The sequence below is a fragment of the Mytilus galloprovincialis genome, chromosome 2 (assembly GCF_965363235.1).
Source record: "Mytilus galloprovincialis chromosome 2, xbMytGall1.hap1.1, whole genome shotgun sequence".
In the NCBI taxonomy this organism is placed as follows: Eukaryota; Metazoa; Mollusca; class Bivalvia; order Mytilida; family Mytilidae; genus Mytilus; species Mytilus galloprovincialis.
The window spans coordinates 54,712,269-54,732,065 of NC_134839.1; the positions used below are offsets into that span (position 1 = coordinate 54,712,269).

At 32.9% G+C, this 19,797-nt stretch overlaps 1 protein-coding gene across 1 annotated transcript in view; it reads left to right on the forward strand.

Annotated features, from left to right (window-relative positions):
• Positions 1 to 2,671: 2,671 nt before the first annotated feature.
• LOC143062506 (contactin-4-like) overlaps positions 2,672 to 19,797 on the forward strand; it is a 50,276-nt gene continuing 33,150 nt past the window's right edge. The window contains exons 1-16 of the mRNA XM_076234177.1: positions 2,672 to 2,931; positions 6,246 to 6,325; positions 7,281 to 7,544; positions 8,215 to 8,526; positions 9,219 to 9,509; positions 9,680 to 9,821; positions 10,404 to 10,570; positions 10,892 to 11,045; positions 12,388 to 12,506; positions 13,099 to 13,212; positions 14,286 to 14,438; positions 15,026 to 15,141; positions 16,562 to 16,715; positions 17,178 to 17,384; positions 17,791 to 17,859; positions 18,634 to 18,763. Of these exons, the coding sequence (XP_076090292.1) occupies positions 6,265 to 6,325; positions 7,281 to 7,544; positions 8,215 to 8,526; positions 9,219 to 9,509; positions 9,680 to 9,821; positions 10,404 to 10,570; positions 10,892 to 11,045; positions 12,388 to 12,506; positions 13,099 to 13,212; positions 14,286 to 14,438; positions 15,026 to 15,141; positions 16,562 to 16,715; positions 17,178 to 17,384; positions 17,791 to 17,859; positions 18,634 to 18,763 (2,453 nt within the window). The 5' untranslated portion in view covers positions 2,672 to 2,931; positions 6,246 to 6,264. The remainder of the gene's footprint in view (positions 2,932 to 6,245; positions 6,326 to 7,280; positions 7,545 to 8,214; positions 8,527 to 9,218; positions 9,510 to 9,679; positions 9,822 to 10,403; positions 10,571 to 10,891; positions 11,046 to 12,387; positions 12,507 to 13,098; positions 13,213 to 14,285; positions 14,439 to 15,025; positions 15,142 to 16,561; positions 16,716 to 17,177; positions 17,385 to 17,790; positions 17,860 to 18,633; positions 18,764 to 19,797) is intronic.

Here is a 19,797-nt window from a genome sequence, read left to right on the forward strand (position 1 = left end):
TAAAGAAATTAACGCCCTACTCAGGTGTTACTTGGAAATAAACCACAAAAAGTGATAAAGATGAAACAATGTATTGGAGACGAATTAGTCAATAGTGATTTTATCCCACGCACTTTAAAATCTTTTAAATTACGTTGGGTCATTCGTGACTCTCACCCATTTTCAAGCTGTGAAAAGTACAACCCTTTTAAATTCAGAAAACAAGCAAACAGTTCGGCCTTTTTCAGTGTATGTATATCACAGTATTTATTTAGTAAATGAAAAAGGCAATTTAGTATAAACATAAAGTCTGGATTTATTTCCTTCTATTAAAACCCAATTGACAATCATGTTTAATATGTTTAATGCCTTGTTTGCAATCAACATTGGTGTAATATAACGTTGCACCCTTCAAAATTTGCGTCTGCATATTTTGTTTTCAGACAGTCATGCAGTTTGTACATAGATAAATATAAGAGTGCCAATGAGACAACTCTCCATCCAAGTCAAAATTTAGAAAAAGTAAACCAGTATAGGTCAAAGTACGGTCTTCAACACGGCCACACAGCAAGCTATAGTATAAAGGGCCCTAAAATTAATAGTTTAAAACCATTCAAACGGGAAAACGAACGGTCAAATCTATATAAAATACGAAACAACAACTAATGAACATCAGATTCCTGACTATTTCTTTTTCATACAGTTTGTTCTGCCAGACAAGTGCAAGATATTCATTTTTGACAGTGGACTCTACGCGAAGTGGAGGTTATGACTGGAATCCAAGCTTTGCAAAATTGGCGACATGAGACAATATCTGAAAAAGTCTAATTTTTGGCAATAAGAAAAAATAAAAAAGTCTTTAAACCCGGTATTATAAAAACACAAATCGAAGAACACACATTGGGTATCTAGGAACTGTTGTCTGTAATTCAAACAATTGTTAAATGTGTTAACAATTGCAATTTCAAAAATGGTACAAAATAATTCCAGTTCTTTCCTGTTACCAAAATGAATCAATTTTAAAAAGTTTCTAATGAGAATAAGGAATAAGTTTAAGACACTATTTGTGGTTTACTAGTATATCCTGCAATAGTTTAGTAAATGCCAATTATTGATTTTAGCATTTGTAAAACAAAAGGCCGTTTAGAAATATGATAAAATATAGTCACAGATGTCGGTAACATGAAAGAATCTTGAGTAACAGGACAGCGGTAACAGGACAGAGTTGGTAACAGAAAGGATTTTTTTCTCAAAAAAATGCTTTATTTTATAGTTTAAGAAAAATACATCACTTCAGATTGGTCACAATTGGAACAGCAAACAATGTCATTTATCCTTTGAAACTGTATTTTGCCAGATGAAAAATCTGCCTATAGGCGATGACAAATTCTAAAATAAATTCCTTTCTGTTACTATCTACTATAATACTAGAATTGCATAATGTTCTCTGCTATTATCAAAAGCAAAAAAAACTATTTTTTCATTCAATATACTGTATATTACTTTGAAGTTTATTTAATGTGGTGATGATTTTTTAAACTTATATTAAATGAAATGGTTGACATATAGTAGATTAACTTTTTGATTCATCAGTGAAATTGTCTTGAACATCCTTCCTGTTACTGATTATGGTTATGCTGTTACTTTTTATTAGGTAACATGACAGAACGTAACAGAAAGGAATTACGCAGTACTTTTTGTTCATTTACTCGAATTGCGTAGAGCTTTACTTTCATCTACATATCAATTTGATACTTGACACTATAAAAACACATGTTCTGTTATAGTGCTGACAATGAACTATTCTCAGAAGGTACAGAAAAGGCTGTAACAGGAGAGAAAAACAACATCATTTTTCTCAAATTCTGATCTTTGGGGAGTTCAGTTTTTTTAAACTGGCTGCTATTCACCTAAACATATGGATTCCAGTGGCGGATCCAAAAGGGGGGGGGGGGCGGTTCCGGGGGTTGGAACCCCCCTTTTTTTGGCCGATCAATGCATTTGAATGGGAGCATATAGTTGGAACCCCCCTTTACTCTGGGTTGGGAACCCCCCCTTTTTAAAATGGCTGGATCCGCCACTGGATTCATACATTCAGGAAATGATGCTCTTCACATTACATTACAAGAAATAATTTGTTGGTCTTTCAAACGTGTCCGCAGGTGGAAAAACCCAGCGGTAATAGGAGGGAAAGTACCCCTGGGGACAACATTCAAAAGACCCTTAAAAATGCAAAATTTTCTTACATGCTTTAGTTATAACAAAATAAGACCAGTAATATAATGGAGAAGTATATATTATATAATCTATCAGATTTGTGAAAATCGGAAGGATGTTTAGTTGATATAGACATTCTTTGAATGATTAAACTTTCAGAAAATAACAGGGGACAACATGATTTTTGGGGGGTTGACCATTTAAATTATAAAATTGCATTAAATGAAATATGAGAATGTTTAATTGGTTGTAGTTAATGCATTATATACTCGAGTTAATACTGAAACTTAAAATTTTCCAAAAAGACGTCTGAATAAAAAAATAATTGCTGGTGAATAGCGGGACATGGAAATTATACCTTTTCAGATATTGTCTCACATACAGCATGTTAATTGCAGTTAATAATACATAATTTCGCGGGAAATACTTCCCGCCATAAATACTCGGTTATCTCCCATTTATTTACATCTGAAGCCGATTCATCGATTTACTGTTACTGCAAATTTTCATGAATATTTTACATCAATCGAAATAACAACACCAGTGGCACAGGCAGCATGAAAAATCAACATCTTAATTATTGTAAATTGACTCAAAAGATAAATAATTAATGTCGTTAGGTAATTCCATGGTTAACTATGTAAATAATAGGTTAAGAAATCATCTGCCAGAACGACAGAAGAAATTGGCATTAGATTAACATAAACGTTGGATTGTGCTTCACTATAATTTAAGGTAAATGAAATAATCTATGTTGTTCGTAATAGGAGTACAACAATGTCACACACTAACCAAAATGAAAGCAAAAAATCAACAATTTAAATTGGGCATTAATAACTTTTGCTATGGTACATGTATACCCCCTTGGGCTTTGGGGTGAATTAGAATTTAAACGTACATGTATCTCCAGAAAATTCCATGGCTACCTGCTATTTAAAGAGAGAGGGGTTGGGTTGGAGTTGTGTGGAGGGTAGAGTTTAATTCTTCTTTTAAGATGTTTAGAGTTATGTTAAGGTGAAAAGTAATAAAATATATTTTTAAAGTTTTTCTTTATACATCTTGTTTCACTTTCACATAATTAAGCTTGATCAATTAGTCAAAATAAAATTTCATGACTTGAGGAAAATTTCAAAATGATAATTGAAGGAATGAAAAAAAAAGAAGATTTCTCTAAATTCAGAAATTTGTGTGTGCATTTATTAATTACGCCTTGTTGAAAAATGTACAAATATGCAAGATAAATTAATGCAGACATAACACTATCAATATTTTTTTATTTCAATAGTAAAGATATCCCAAAAGTTTTGAAAATAAATTGAAAGTGAAAGCTTAAGTAGGTCATTACAATTGAATAAAATAAATAGTGATTGTTTTTACATGTTGAAGGGCAATAAGCCTTGTAGGAAAACCATTGATAATTTGCTTATCGCTATTTTTCTTTCATCTTAAGCCCCGGTCACAACAGATCATACAATTTTTTGTTGTGGAAGATCTATAAAATAGTTGTTGTGGCGCTGTCATGCAAAATGTCAAAAAAATATTTCGAGTGGTCACATCATCTACTACATGTCCACGATGGTTCCACGATGGGTACAAGACAGAAAAAAGAATTGTAATTGTACTGTCATAGGTTAGTTGCAAGTCGGTTGTGTGACAGTCATGCGACAGTCGTGAGACAGTCGTGCAATAATCGTACGACAATCGTGAGATGTTTGGGGCTATTTGTCAGGTTTTCATGTCAATGGATGTGTGTGTTACTGTCGTGTCACTGTCGTGCCTCTTTCGTATGACTGTCGTGCCACTGTGATGCGACTCTCAACAAAAGCTCTTGAAACATGCCAGGCTCAGTCTTCACGCCGAGTGGCAGCCCAGGCAGCCCAGGCTGGTAAAATTGCTCTCGGGCCTGTAAAAATCAGACCTACAGGCCAACAGAATCTAACTAATTATTTTCAAAAATTGAGCTGCGGGCCTGTAATTTTAGCAATTCAGCGTGTAGACTGCAGGCTCCATCCGCATGAATCCAACAAAATCACCGGCAGATTCCCCTTCCAACTCTCACATCAGTGTACTATACTGCCCAAACATCAGGCGCTGTTCGATCCATGGCCTAACCAACAAACGTGGGACGTATTGCTGGTTCCTGTACTGTTTACATGCTTGAATCAACGCTTACAGGACAATATTTTGCTCATGTTGTAGTCCGCCAAGGCGCCTTTTCAACAGGGCCAAGCATAATCGTTCTGATGAAATAGCCATCCTGTTTAAACGGTAGAGGGTAAGTTTTTCCAAACATTCATTCCCACCGAATTGTATTATTCTAAATACAACGAAAATATGTTGCATGACGATGGTATCACTGTCGTACGTCAGACAATCAATGTTGTGCGATCATCGTACGAAATTTGTTATTTGTGAGACAATCGTGCGACTGTATCACGAGTGTCTTGCGACAGTTGTGAGATTGTCTTGATTATATTAATACCCACGACAATGTGTTTATCGCACAACGATTATAAGACACTTACATGACAGCCACAAGACAGTGACACGATAAAAAATCGTAGAGCGAAAAAGGTGCATGTCAAATTTTCGTCACACAACAGCGCTACGATGCTCAAAATATCATGCGATTGTTGTGCGATTGTCATACAACGACCACAGATGGCAAGCGATTTGACCAAATGTTGTGGCATTGTATAGATGTGTCGTAGGTTTGTTTAGACCAGGGCTTTAGTTGATATTAACATTGACAACAGCATGTGCTCCCTTAATTTCTGTCGATGATTTTCTATCTCAAGTGAGTAGTATGATATTAAAATTACCACAACTAAAGACTAAAGGAAAAATACAGAAATAGCCATTAATTATATTACAGAATACTTCTTCCACTTAGAAATTTGAATTTCCATTGGCACATTGAATGTCCATTCTGATATTCAGTTTTCCTCTGTTTTGGGTCGATGTATCGTAACAAAGATCACATATGATAACGCAACAAAATTTAAATTAGAGCTTAGCAGTTCTTTGGTCAATAAACTAGGTTGACGTATGACTGGAAGGTTCATATCAAATTAGGTTTAACTTATTTGTATTAAATATCTTAGCATGACTTATAAGAACTTGGTCATTGTAATGATACTGTTTTGGTTTAACTTTGTGACAAATTTCTGAGATAAATTTAAGATTTATTAATTTTTCAATTGATATACCTATTGTGGGAGGGCTTAGGTTTATTAAAATTTGATAACAGGATTTAATTTTGATAAAGTTTCAATAATTAAAGTAACATTTAAAATCGGTTTCTTTGAATTTATTATTCCAATATTCAAGTTATGATAGTTGATATTGATATAGTAGTATATCAATTGTAATTGCATCTAAGGATTTAAAATAAAAAGTTTCTGTATACCTGAGTAACCTTCTGGTTTTTTGGTCACAAAAGACCACTTTCGAGTTTGTCAGTCACTGGAAAAAACTCAATTATGCGTGCCTTTATGATGTTATTTACCAGATAGAAGGGATTGCCTGTATCCCTGTATTATAAACATTCATCAAGCGTCTTAGTGATCGTCATTGTGCAGGATAAACGAGAAATAATATTTGTTCTGTAGGTACTTAATTACAATTCCCATATGACAACTGCTTTGAAAAACAATTATGAGAATTCAATTTGCCGAATAATTCATGCAATATAGCTTTGAAGTTTTTCAACCACTTGCTCAACATTGGAACGTAAGTGACAACACCCCTTAACGCATGAGTCATGTTCTCTAAAACCAAAGTTTTTGACGTAAATGCATTGAACTGGAAAGTTGTCCTTTGCTGGTATTGAAAATACCAAGTTTCAGTTTTGATCTTAAATCAGCTGTTATGTGTAAAAAATAGGAAAAATTAATTTTTGTTTTGATTAAGAACATATTTTTGGTACACATTTTCATTACACAGTAAAGATTGAAAAAAATGTCTTTTTGAATACAAAGTAAAGAATTCACTGATAATAGAAAAATGATGCATAAAATAACTTAATGCTATGGTTTTATTTTTTTCAGGAATAAATTAGTACTGACAATGTGGTACCATCATTTAACTTTCTGCCTTTTATTTGTAGTACCTGTAATAGCATTCATTGGTATGTACATTAAAAAGATATCTATATATATATTAAATCAATAGCCTCTGTGTTTATTGTGGTAGTGTGCTAGCCTTGAGTGAGAGAACTCCACAACAATTCTGGCTGATCATGTCAGTCTAGTGCAAAACATTGGTTCATATCTAAATCACATTACGTTGTTTTCATCTTAAATATGCATATCATTTGCCACTGAATATTCATTAAATATTTGCAACTTTATATTCAGCAAGCAGCTGTCAACTAATATGAGGACTTTAAAAAAATCTGCTATCAATCTAATAAAAATACAGATCCTGTGTCCATGCTTCACTAACAAATATCTCAGTATAACAAGATTCAGTTCTCTTTTCTATATCACATCTGCCAATGATATTTCAGCCTTTAAAGTTTTGAAGGTGGGTTTCATTATTATAAAACAACATGAGGATTCTGAGATTCTCTAAAACAGAAAGTAAAATGGAGTGTTACCAGATCCCTTGTAAGCAAAAATTGGTTCTGTATTTTGATCAGATTGACCTGAAGTATAGTTGTGTATTTGTATTGGGAGATGAAATATATTAAGATTTGAGTCCCTTTTTGGAAGATGGGAGATGATTTACATGTAAACCATGATTCAGTGTTCTTTAAAGATGTCGTTTAAGAATATCCCTATACACATGGTACAATTTCTATCTCACTTGATCTCTGGTGTGTGAGTTGTTATATTTTTATAGATCAATTTGACTTGTTAATACTTGATGATAATGGATAGAGTGCAAGTAAACTTTCTAAATAGAATTTACCTGAAAGAACTTAATTAGCAGAAATTAACTTGAAATTTAAAAGGTTTTAATGTCGAGAGGTTTAGATGTTTAAGATCACAACATCAATATTAAATAGTGTTTTATATTAGTTATCTGAAACAAAACTGTTGAATAGGCATTATTCAAGATTTAACTGTTTTTGTTTTCAGAATTCACACAAATGCCACTAAGTCAAGCTGTTGTATTTGGACACAATGTAGTACTAAATTGTGAAGCTGTCACAGATCAACCTGGTACCCTTACATATACTTGGTACCACAATAGGACCCAGTTGACAGCCTCTGTATTTTCCAACAATTCCCTGTTGATAGTTGATGTACAGCAAAGTAAACTTGGTAACTACAGTTGTCATGTGACCAGCAGTAACCATTCAGAGACCAACATATTGTCATCAGCAGTCCTCATCCAAGCATGTAAGATTATTTTTAAACAGGCTTGAGAAGTTGTATTTTTCATCATAAACATTGGTTTACTGTTTACTGAGCGGTTTATTTTGTTACTTTCATGATAAAAAAAATAACACAAATATAAATCATGAATATTTAAACTTTTTACTTATGTATCTACTTCAAGTAAATTTGAAAATAGTGAAATCAGATAGCCACGAAATGGACCAGAAAGAGTTAAACACAAAATAAAGTAATATAAGACGAACCATCCATCAGACTCAATATTATATAAAAAATTCTAAGATGCAGTACATAATGGGTATACAAATGAAGGTTTTACTGAATAGGTTCCAAAAAAATGAATAAAATACTTTCTGAACATTTGCAGAACAGTTCATAATGTTAACTTCATAGATATAAACATAGTTATCTTCCATATTGTGCCAAATAAGGTCAGGGTTATCTCCCATATTGTGCCAAATAAGTTCAGAGTTATCTCCCATATTGTGCCAAATAAGTGCTGAGCTATCTCCCATATTTTGCCAAATAAGGTCAGGGTTATGTCCCATATTATGCAAAATAAGTGCAGAGTTATCTCCCATATTGTTCGAAATAAAGTTGGGGATGAGTAAACACAGTGTTGACAGATCAAATTAAATGATTTTCAAAACAAAATTAATTGTTTTTATTGAAGATATAAGACCATTTGTAAATAATCCATCACAAGTAACAGTCACAGAAGGAGAATCTGCCATACTAGAATGTGTAACAGGGGAAAGTGCCCCACCCCCTCAAGTTTATTGGGAGAAAGATGGACAGCAAGTCACCTCTGGTTCACAGTTTAAAGCAAGATTTGGAACACATTCATATGACATGATTGGACAGTACTACATGAAGCTTATATTGGATTCAAAACCTAGGGAGACTGGATTATATTCCTGTGTAGCAGTTAACACAGCCCAAGGAATACAAGTAAAGAGTTTAGTGGTACAGGTTAAAATATCTGGTAAGAAAACATCAGTTAAGCTGAGATACATTTTACAACAACAATTATTTTGATTTTTGCATGTTTTAAGTAATCTGGGTGATAGAATAGTGAGTAATGAGCAACTTGGGGAAAATTGGGTATCTTCTTTGTGTAATTTATAATTCTCCTACATTCTTTAATTGGAAGATGTACACCCTTTTGATTTTCTTTAATGAAATTTTTTTTTTTTCAAAATTGGCAAAACTAAGTAAATGTTCAGTAACTTTCTCAATAGAGGGTTACCATTTTGAATAATATCTCCTCCAATAGTATATATGAAGAAAACTTCATTCTTTCTTTATTTTTTCAATGCTGTAAAATCTGAGAAGAAAAAAATTCTGTACATTTATTATTGGGATTGATAAGCAATGAACAAACATCAGAGATTATTTATTGCCATTGTCTTGTCTTGTGTGAAGAAGGCACACCTCTGGTTTAAGGAAATGTTTTATATGAATTAGCTGTCAAAATTCAAAATGCAAGTTTCTGTTTTTGCGAAAGATATGAGGTCACATTGTTTGCAATGATAAGAACATCACAATTTTGTTTGAATATACAGTATTTAAATAATAACATTTTCTATTAATCATTTACAGATAATCGAGTCTGTTTAATTTAACAGTTTATTTTTCTTCTACTTGGTATGTAATAATAGAGGTTACTTCTTTCAGCTATAGAAACAAAACCATACATAGATGTAGATATTTCCCAGAATTCTACAGTGATGGCACCAGAGGGTTTTAGATTGGTTCTCAACTGTGCAATAGGTGGTTTCCCTAAACCTGTCATCACATGGTACAAACTCCAAGATGTTATTGTTCCTGACTCCAGAGTGAGAGTCTTAACTAATGGTAGTTTAGAGTTTGTGCTACTGATTCAAGATGACCAGGGTTACTATTTTTGTGAAGGCAGTAACTATCTTGGTCACGTCAGAACTCAGGATGTATTTGTTCAAGTATCATGTAAGTACATTAACCAGGGATATTTATTTCTTTCACATCTTGTGAAATGAATATTTTCATATAAACAAATTATGATTGTAAATTTCCTTAAAGTATCATGCTGAAATATTTGCAAATTGTATGGTGATCTCAATATTTACAATGTAATTTTTTAAAATGTTTTTTTACAGATATTGACCTTTTATTCCAAGAAGAACCAGAGTCTTTGTATATAACAGCAGGACAGCCAGTTGTTCTTCACTGCTCTCCACCAATCAGCTTTCCTCCAGCTAATGTATCATGGTACAAAAACAACCAACCAATGGTATACAGGTAAAATCTTCAATATTTCTTGAGCTATTATGCATCTTGATGTCAGTATTTATTCATTGAGAACAACTAATCTACTTTTAATGATCAGTTTTCATTTGGGAAAAGCATTTAAAGATAACTTGCTTTTTGAATTTAGATTTTAGCTATTTTTTAGTAAATTTTACATGTCTAAGGGGAGATAATTCAAACAAGTATATTAAGCTTTGGCAATACCTTACGTTTAATACCAGTTCCCGGTATCCATCAAAACCATAAGGCCATGCATAGACTTCAATTTTCTTTTTATATTGTACATATATGTTGATTTTACACTAAATAAAAAAACAACATACCTATAATTGATTGAAAGAAATTACCATTGCCATGATAATTGACTAACATTGATTAAAAGATACAAGTACGTAATTGTTTATTACAGAACAGGAGAAAAGGCTGTTTACATTGTTGATCTTGTGATTGGAATCTGGAATCTATTTTTTACAGATAATTATTTATTACAGAACAGGAGAACAGGCTGTTTACATTGTTGATCCTGAGGTTGGAATCTGGAATCTATTTTTTACAGATAATTATTTATTACAGGACAGGAGAACAGGCTGTTTACATTGTTGATCCTGTGGTTGGAATCTGGAATCTATTCTTTACAGATATACAGAAGCAGGATGAAGGCAGATATTTTTGTGTAGCTACAAATAATTATGCTATTCCAACATCTAGAACCTCAAAGTCAGCAGACTTGCAGATTGGAGGTATGTTAAGGGTAATAAATATGTAATAAAAGATGGTATGCTGTCTGAGATCACTCAGACTTTACTTGTTCATATTATATATAGATACATTGTGGATAATGAATTTTGAACCCAGTATGTTTAAAGAGTTCAATTTTTTTAATTTAAAAAAATCTTTAATTCTTAAGACAGTGAGCAAATTTATCGAGGTCAAGTACACTGTATACACTGAAGTTGAAATTGATCTTAATAATGATGATAAAAAAAACTTGTATTCAATTTTTTGCTTTCAAATTATTATTTGTTTCGTAAAAGTGATGATATTTTGAATTTGCTCTGTAGGTGGTCCAGTGTTTTTAGATCCTCCAGTTTCAACCTCTGTGGTTACAGGAGAAGGGACACAGATGATATGCATGGTTGGAGGAGATCCCTTCCCACAGATTACTTGGTTTTTAGATGGACTTATGGTCCTTCCTGATGATACACTAATTTTAAGGTCAGTCTTTAGACACACATATTAAAGAAAAACACACATGCAATAGTGCAATTAACAAAATATACATATACACAATTATAGGGAGAATGAACACAATAAAAGCAATGAAAGTGCTCTTTTACAAATGGAAGTTTTTAACGACCTTGACTGGCTATACAGCCCTTGCACGGTCGGGGTGCTCTTTTTGTATATTTTTGCTCTGTATGTACAGATTCTGTGTCATGAATACCTCACATCCTTTCTTTTCTGTCATAAGTATAATGATGGTACCTAAGAATTGATGTAAGTTTTTAAAAAGTATTTTCTGAGGTGTATCTTTGAAAAAAAATAAAAATAGTTTTACTCTCATATCTCCTTTAATCCATTGATAATTTTTTATCCTAATTCATGAGACCATGTTTTTATACCCTGCTTAGAATAGCGTGGGGCAACATTTTCTGGTCTGAATAACATCTGCCTGATATTTCTTCTATTGACGATCAGGTTCAATTTTTAAAAAAAATATTGTTTTTATCCTCATTTCAGAATTCACTGATCATAGCAGCGTGATAGTGGAAAATCAGTACATTTTAAGGTTAAAGTTTCTGGTTAATGTGGCTCGTGGGTACAAAAATTTCAGCAAAAAATTGAACCTTTATTTTGACTGACTTTTAAAATGTTTATATCATTGAAAAAGCTCCAAATTATCTCCCTTTGGTGCAAAAATGCCATTTTTTGGCATTAAATTTGAAATATCTTTTTTAACTCATTGGTAACCTATATTTTTTATTATTGTTTTCATATAAGCTGTACATAAACTAAATAATTGTAAAATTTAAGCGATTTCTGTAATTAGGTTATTTTTTTTATTTCGATATTACCTCTATTTCTCCTATTAGTTCAACAGAAAAAATGACATTAACAAAAATTTATGCTTCTTCCGGAGGCAGATTGTGAGCTTAAATGAACGGTGACCCCATTTTTTTATTTCATTTTTCTTTTAAGTATATGATAAAGTTCAGTTATAAAAAAATATAGTGAAATCCTATATTAGAAAAAAAATTTGATTTATACCCAGGAGCCCCTTAAAGTAGTTAACGTAAAGTTGTGGTCACATCAACATGAAACGTTTTGTTATTGTGATGTGAATTTTGTCAATTGTATACAAAATATTGTTTTTTCCCTGATTTGATGGTTTAATGAACAAGGCAAAGTATCTGAAGCAGGGAACACATTCTCTTGTTAATCTATATTTTAGTGTTCATTGTAAGAAAATTGTATTTGTAATTTCAAAGAAGATTCCTAGTTTCTACCATCTTATAAAAGAACCCGTAGTATTGAATAATCTGCATGTAATTTACAGGAATCAGAACCAAGAACTTTACATGGCAAATGTAAATAAGATAAGAGAAGGACTTTATACATGTAGAGCTACAAATGTTTATGGTGAAGCTGAATCTACTGCTTATTTGAAAGTTCTAGGTAAGAAATTTATTCTTCTGGTATCATAGTTTAATTTTTGTCTGTGCTCGTTCATCAAAGAGACAACAACCCAACCAAAGAGCAGAGGCCAGCTGAAGTCCACTAATGGTCTACTAACACAGTGAGATAAGGCTGCACCCTGGAGGAGGGCATCAGCTGGCCTCTGCACAAAAAAATTGTAGCTAGATCAGTAATAATGGATGCCACACTAAACTCAAAAACATAAAAATGAAGTAAAATTAAAAAAAGCATACAAGACTAACAAAGAGCAGAGGCTGATTTGGGACAGGGGTAACATTTTGCAGGGTTAAACAAAAATAATACAGCTTGTATTTTCATCGTGCTTGATAAAGGTTCTCTCTGTGGGAGATGATGCCCTTTGATATTGACTCCCTAAAGATTTCTGATGTGTTTTCAGATTTGAATGCAAGAGTAGGAAAAGAAACTTTTTTTGCGTTAACAAATATTTTATTCAGTCATTTCCTAATATATAAATACCTATGTAGCCCAGGTCGCATACTTAGGGACTCCTGTATTTTTAACCGGAACTTCAATGGTGTATATGTATCTATTGTTTTCTGCTTTGTTTTAGTGCCACCAGTAATTGTAGATTTTACTGAAACAGTAACAGTAATATCAGACCATGATTTGGTACTACCTTGCTATGTTAATGGAGATCCCAAACCTACTATTCAGTGGTCAAAAGGTTAGTTTTGATTCCTAGTAAACATTGGTCAAATACCAAATGATAATTATGCCCCATTTATTTTTTATGGGCATTATGTTTTCTGGTCTGTGGGTCTGTGCGTCATTCCTCTATTCGTTCGTCTGTTCGTCCATCCGTCCGTCTGTTTGTCCCGCTTCAGGTTAAAGTTTTGTTTAAAGTTTTTGGTCAAGGTAGTTTTTGATGGAGTTGAAGTCAAATCAACTTGAAATTTAGTACACAAGTTCCCTATGATATGATCTTTCTAATGTTAATGCCAAGTTAGAGATTTTCCCCCATTTTCACGGTCCACTGAACATAGAAAATGATAGTGCGGATGGGGCATCCGTGTACTGGGGACACATTCTTGTTTTAAGAAAAGATGTAAAATGCTCGAATTCTAACTTTTGTATTTAAAAGTTGAACTAATTTGCTGCAATCTAGGGATGACAACACACACGTTATATTGATGTGAAGAAGCATACATTTTTAAATTTTACACCAAAAGGCCATAAAATATATTTGATTTTTATGCCCCACCTACGATAGTAGAGGGGCATTATGTTTTCTAGTCTGTGCGCCCCTATGTCCGTACGTTGGACGTACCGTTCGTCCGTCCCTTTCGTCTGTTTGTTTGTCCGTCAGTCTGTTCTGCTTCAGGTTAAAGTTTTTGGTCAAGGTAGTTTTTGATGAAGCTGAAGACCAATCAAACTTGAAACTTAGTACACATGTTCCTTATGATATGATCTTTCTATTTTTAAAGCCAAATTAGACTTTTTACCCCAATTTCACAGTCCACTGAACATAGAAAATGAAAGTGTGAGTTTCAGGTTAAAGTTTTTGGGCAAGGTAGTTTTTGATGAAGTTGAGGTCCAATCAACTTGAAACTTAATACACATGTTCCCTAGTATGATCCTTCTAATTTTAATGCCAAATTAGATTTTTTACCCAATTTCACGGTCCATTGAACATGGAAAATGATAGTGTCAGTGTGGCATCTATGTACTTTGGACACATTCTTGTCCAATTATCTCTTAAGACAATGAAATTCATCTATTTATGGTATTTTTTTTCAGATGGTAAAGATATTAATTCAAGTGACAGGATTCTTATTGGGTCATCTGACCTTACTGTGAAGAAAGTTGATCTTAAGGATGCAGGAATCTATACTTGTCATGCATTCAATATGGCTGGGGCTATTTTAAGTACGGCGACTGTCACAGTTAACAGTATGTATCAATCAATCAATTTTTGTCCTGTCCTTGTAAGGGTTTTTCCAGATATACGTTGGTAGGCAATTTCTTGGGATACCAAACTCTAGGTTAAGACAATTATATTTTCACTTAAGATCCTCCACAACAGACCCTTTCAACAATAAGTTTCGAAAATATGCTTCCATGACTAGATCATATAGATTATATCTTTAGATATATTCTGTCCTAGACACCTTCATCAGACAGAGTTAGAATCTGACATAAGCTAGGCTAGCTTAGAGAAAGTGGGATGATTTAGGTAATATTCACAACAGCTTGTATAATGTATAAATAGAGCAGTTGCATAAAAAAGAGGTAGAGGGTACAAAGGGGGAATTCAAAAACCATAAATGCAAGAAAAACATATAATGCCAAAAATATAAAATGTAAAAAAGACAACCAAAGGTCTACAAAACACTATACAGAAGAAGAAAAAGACTAAGCAGCATGAACCCTTCCATAAAACTAAGGGTGCTTGTAAAGGCACATTTCTTGTTCATTTCCTAAACAATAGTAGATGAGAAATTTTAGTCTGAAATATCAAAATCAGTTTATTTTTGCAGTGAAACCAGAGTTTGTCAAGTCACCATTGAACATAACTGTAACCATGGGCCAGTCTGTAGCCATGGAATGTGTGGTCAGAGGTAATCCCACTCCAACAGTTTCTTGGCTGTTTAATGTAAGATTTAACATTATGAATAAGTATTGCAAGTAATTACTAAGCCCTTAAATTATGTCTGTCAATCTGATGTAATTTTTCAAAAGAACTACAAACAAGAGCTTCTTGAAATTTGTTAATCACGCTTTTTGTCAACATACTTTACTGTGAGATGCATTTTCAGATTCATAGATTTTCAACTCCCTATTTACTGAATTTCTAAAAGCAGAGATTGCATAAGTGAGCAGTAGCTCACAGTTTTACTTGTTTTTATGCCCCACCTACGATAGTAGAGGGGCATTATGTTTTCTGGTCTGTGCCTCCGTTCGTCCCTCCGTCCGTCTGTGCCTCTGTTCGTCCGTCCGTCTGTCTCCGTTCGTCCGTCCGGTTAAAGTTTTTGGTCGAGGTAGTTTTTGATGAAGCTGAAGTCCAATCAACTTGAAACTTAATACACATGTTCCCCATGATATGATCTTTCTAATTTTAACGCCAAATTATAGTTTTGACCCCAATTTCATGGTCCACTGAACATAGAAAATGATAGTGCAAAGTTCAGGTTAAAGTTTTTGGTCAAGGTAGTTTTTGATGAAGTTAAAGTTACATCAACTTGAAACTTAGTACACATGTTCCCTATGATATGATCTTTCTAATTTTAATTCCAAATTAAAGTTTTGACCCCAATTTCACGGTCCACTGAACATAGAAAATGATAGTGGGAGTGGGGCATCAGTGTACTATGGACACATTCTTGTTGATGAAATATTTTGTATTCAGTTTAGATGATATTAAAAAAGATAGGTGAAATATACAAGAGGGACATTCAAAGTCATTAGAATGCTATGTCTGAAAAAGAAAAAGATCAACAGTCGAACAAAAATACTCAAAATACAACATAGAAAACTAAAGACTGAGCAACATATGTTGCTCATGTAAGTACAAACCTAACAAAACAAATCATGATAGGAAATACAGGCACTGCTTGAATGTTACTACCTGTACATAGAAAGGGAAAGTTCACAATTATGAGCTGAAATCATCTCTTTTGTCATAAAGTTTTGTTTTCATTGTCAATTTCTAGATGTAAGTCAAGATATGAGGCAGACTAAACTATATCTGTTGTATCCATTATCACAGTTACCGAATTTTGAATTATTTAGTGAGTCTCAGAACATCATCAATATAGTGGAAAGAAAAGTTTAAAGATACTGCTCTCTTCTTTTCTTTCTTTCTAAGAAGTTCCTGTAAAAAATCAGCCTATCATGGATGCAAAAATCAGTGCTTCAGAATAAAACTTTGACAAAAAAATGTCTAGTTAATATCCTCATATGTCTTTTCATCAATTTAAAACATTTTTATCCGAAATCATTAAATTTGAAATAATTGGGGCCAAATATGGCCTTTACCAAACCTACTCCTTTAAGAATTCTGATATGCTTTTCAGGGTACTAACCTACTTCCACCAGGCACTATTGTATCAAGTGATAATCATGGAATACATGTTGCTATAGTAACATGGCGCCATGTTGGATTGTATACCTGTGTAGCCTCTAACATACTGGAAGCTGCCACTAGAGATGGGAGGTTAAGTGTGCATGGTATGATTTATAAAATTCTATTGCTCTTTAGAAATATTTGTATTTATTATCTTATTTTTCTGTAGCCCTTGTACCTTGATATTTTAGGGTTGTTTTTTTTACCGTATACATTTGATTCTCATTAAGGTATTGTAATGATGCAATTTAGTAATATTTTTATTTCTCTAGTCATCAACATGGAAAGTATAAATGAATGCTATTTTTGTACATTACTTATGTAAATATTTTTGAATTGAATTAAATTTAAAGTTTTTTTTTACAATTATGTCTTTGTTCAACCACATTTTTCAAAGTAAAAGGACATTTCTTAGTCCTGAAACATGAAATCAAAGTAATGATGTCACTTGCAATAATAGTATCAAGTAGAAAATGTATATATAATTGTCTGTTTACTAGTCGGACATTGTTATACAGTCATTGCTTTTCTGAACATAATTATTTCATCGTATGATTTTGTTTCAGTTTTGCCAAGAATACAAGCCATAAATGGAGATCCTGTTGTCTATTTGAACCAAGAGCTAGATCTTACTTGCACAGTTAGTGGTATACCAAATCCAACAATAAAATGGTTTCACCAAGACACAGCAGTCGTCCCATCACTGGATGGCAGAGTGACTATACCAGCACAAAACAAACTCTTTATTAAATATGTCAAAGTTTCTGATCAAGGTTTGTTCTGATTGCAGGTTTTGAAGGTCTTATAATTGCTAAGTTTTATAATGCATGGCACCAATTATGGCAATGAATCTTTATATGAAAATTTTCTTAATAATTATTAAAAGGAAATTGATTTTACCATCATTGATATTGCTACCTAACAACAGAACAAAATAAACCATAACTTTTATCGAAAATAAAGCTTGTAGCGATTATGATAGATATTTTATTTTATACAGATGTAACCTGAACTAGCTGAGCTAAAATTTGTCAACAATTTGAAGTTGATGTGGTTTATGTTATTGATATGAAATCATGCAATACAGAAAGAAAAATCATCACCAAACAAACTTCTGTCAAAGATTACTTATGTGGTGTTACTCAAATGTATAGGATATATATTTAATTCATACTCTAGGTGATTATAAGTGTGTGGCAGAAAACCTTGCTGGGAAAACAGAATTTCCAATCACAGTTACAGTCATCGGTAAGTATTTTTATTCCTCACATTTAAGTGTCATTCATAATTGTCAAACATTTTCAAAAGCATGTACAACTCAGCGGTCGGGTAGTAGCATAATTCTCGATTGTGGAAGGGTTTTGCTTTGAACAAAGGCTTACACAATTCTATAATTTTCTGCTTCTTCTGTGCAACATTATTGAGAAATAGAAAAGACTGGTCAGCTTGGAATCAGAAAAATTATTCAGAGTGACTTAAACCAGCCAAAAAATTAAGGAATTTTGCAACTGTGAAAGAAAAAATTCAGACATAATGGATGTTTTATACATTAATACCTTTCAGTCATGAGTGTAAGGATAATTGATATTCTCAAAACAGTTATATATGTTGTTATTTTAATATTTTGTAGACAGAAAGTAATCTATTATCATTCTTTATACTTTCATATTGCAGCGAGTAATGCAACAGAGACATTGATATATAGACGTGCAAAGGCTTTATTCTGATATATTCATATACCTGCCAACTTTTCAAAATCTCCATGGGTGATTTTATATGCAAGAGGAACTAATGCTTCTCTTATTTTGTCATAAGTGTTTTTAATCTACTAATGTATTGTTTAAATGAGAACATATGTGATTTTATATTCTTTGAACTCACTTCTGATTAGGTGTTCAGTTTATATGATAAATAATTTAGAATTCAGATAAACGCCCCCATAGCAGATATCCCACTCAAATCGGGATAGTTGGCAGGTCTGTATATTAATTGATCAATTATTATTAATTTGTTATATTTCAGAGTCTCCAATTCCACCAGTGTTGACAAGAGCTGTGTCCTTCACCTCCACATCTGTGACCTTGACATGGTCACCTTCAACACAGAAACCAAACACACCACTATCTCAGTACATCATATATTACAAAAAAGAGTAAGTCAAGTATAATGTTGGATTAACATCAAATGCTTTACATTGTGTTTCAAACTTTTTGAGGAATTAATTGATTGAAATTATTTCACAAACCTTTTATGAACAAAGTGTTTTAAAAGGATTCAAGCATTTTTTGGGATACGATTGCTTTCAAGCAATCTGAAGACTTTTACCGTTGACTCAGCGCTGCATTCCCTCACGTCAACCGTTTTATTCTAAACATTCAGCAACATCTCAGATTCTTATGATTGTCTTGCTTTAAAAGGTAAAAACAAGCAAAAGGATTGAACATAAACAACTTTCCTGTAATGTTCTTTTCATAATGTTCATGTTTGATATTTCCCTTGACCTATATGCGTGTTTTTAACAACACGGAGAATCAGAATTAAGCAGTATTTAGAATTTAGCAACACGTCAGAGGGAATTCCCCAGTTTTGATAAATGCGAGAGTTCTCTGAATTCCGATAATTCTATTTCTGTCATATAAGAACTGAAATGGAGTTTTTCCATATTTTACCGTTATGAAACTGATATTTGATACTGTACTCTCATAAAGAAATGGAGAACCATTCATCATATCATTTAATAAACGTTCTTGTTCCAAATCGCAAGTCGCAGGTTTGTTTATGTATTAATGCGCATGCGTATAGTTTTCTTGATTTCAAGGGGTATCAGATTGAGTGGTTGCTCTGGATTCCCCGCTTCATTGATTAATTTGAAATTCGTGGGATTCTTTCTTTCTTTCTATGTCTGTCTGCTATTGAGGGTTATTGTTGTTGCATAATTTTAAATCATATGCATCATTTAAATTAGAATAAATGTAGTGTTTACCTATAACACCCCTTCAACCGAAATGGAGTCTTCCATATTATCGTTTCGAGTTGTCTCCCTTCCGGAAGTATTTTTCCGTCAAAATCGAAAGTGGAAATACAATACGACTCGTCAAGAAAAATTAACTCGTTAGATGTCGATAAATGTCGTATTATATTAAGAACGATCTCAATTTAAACAGAGGAGTGTGTGTGGAAAGGAGT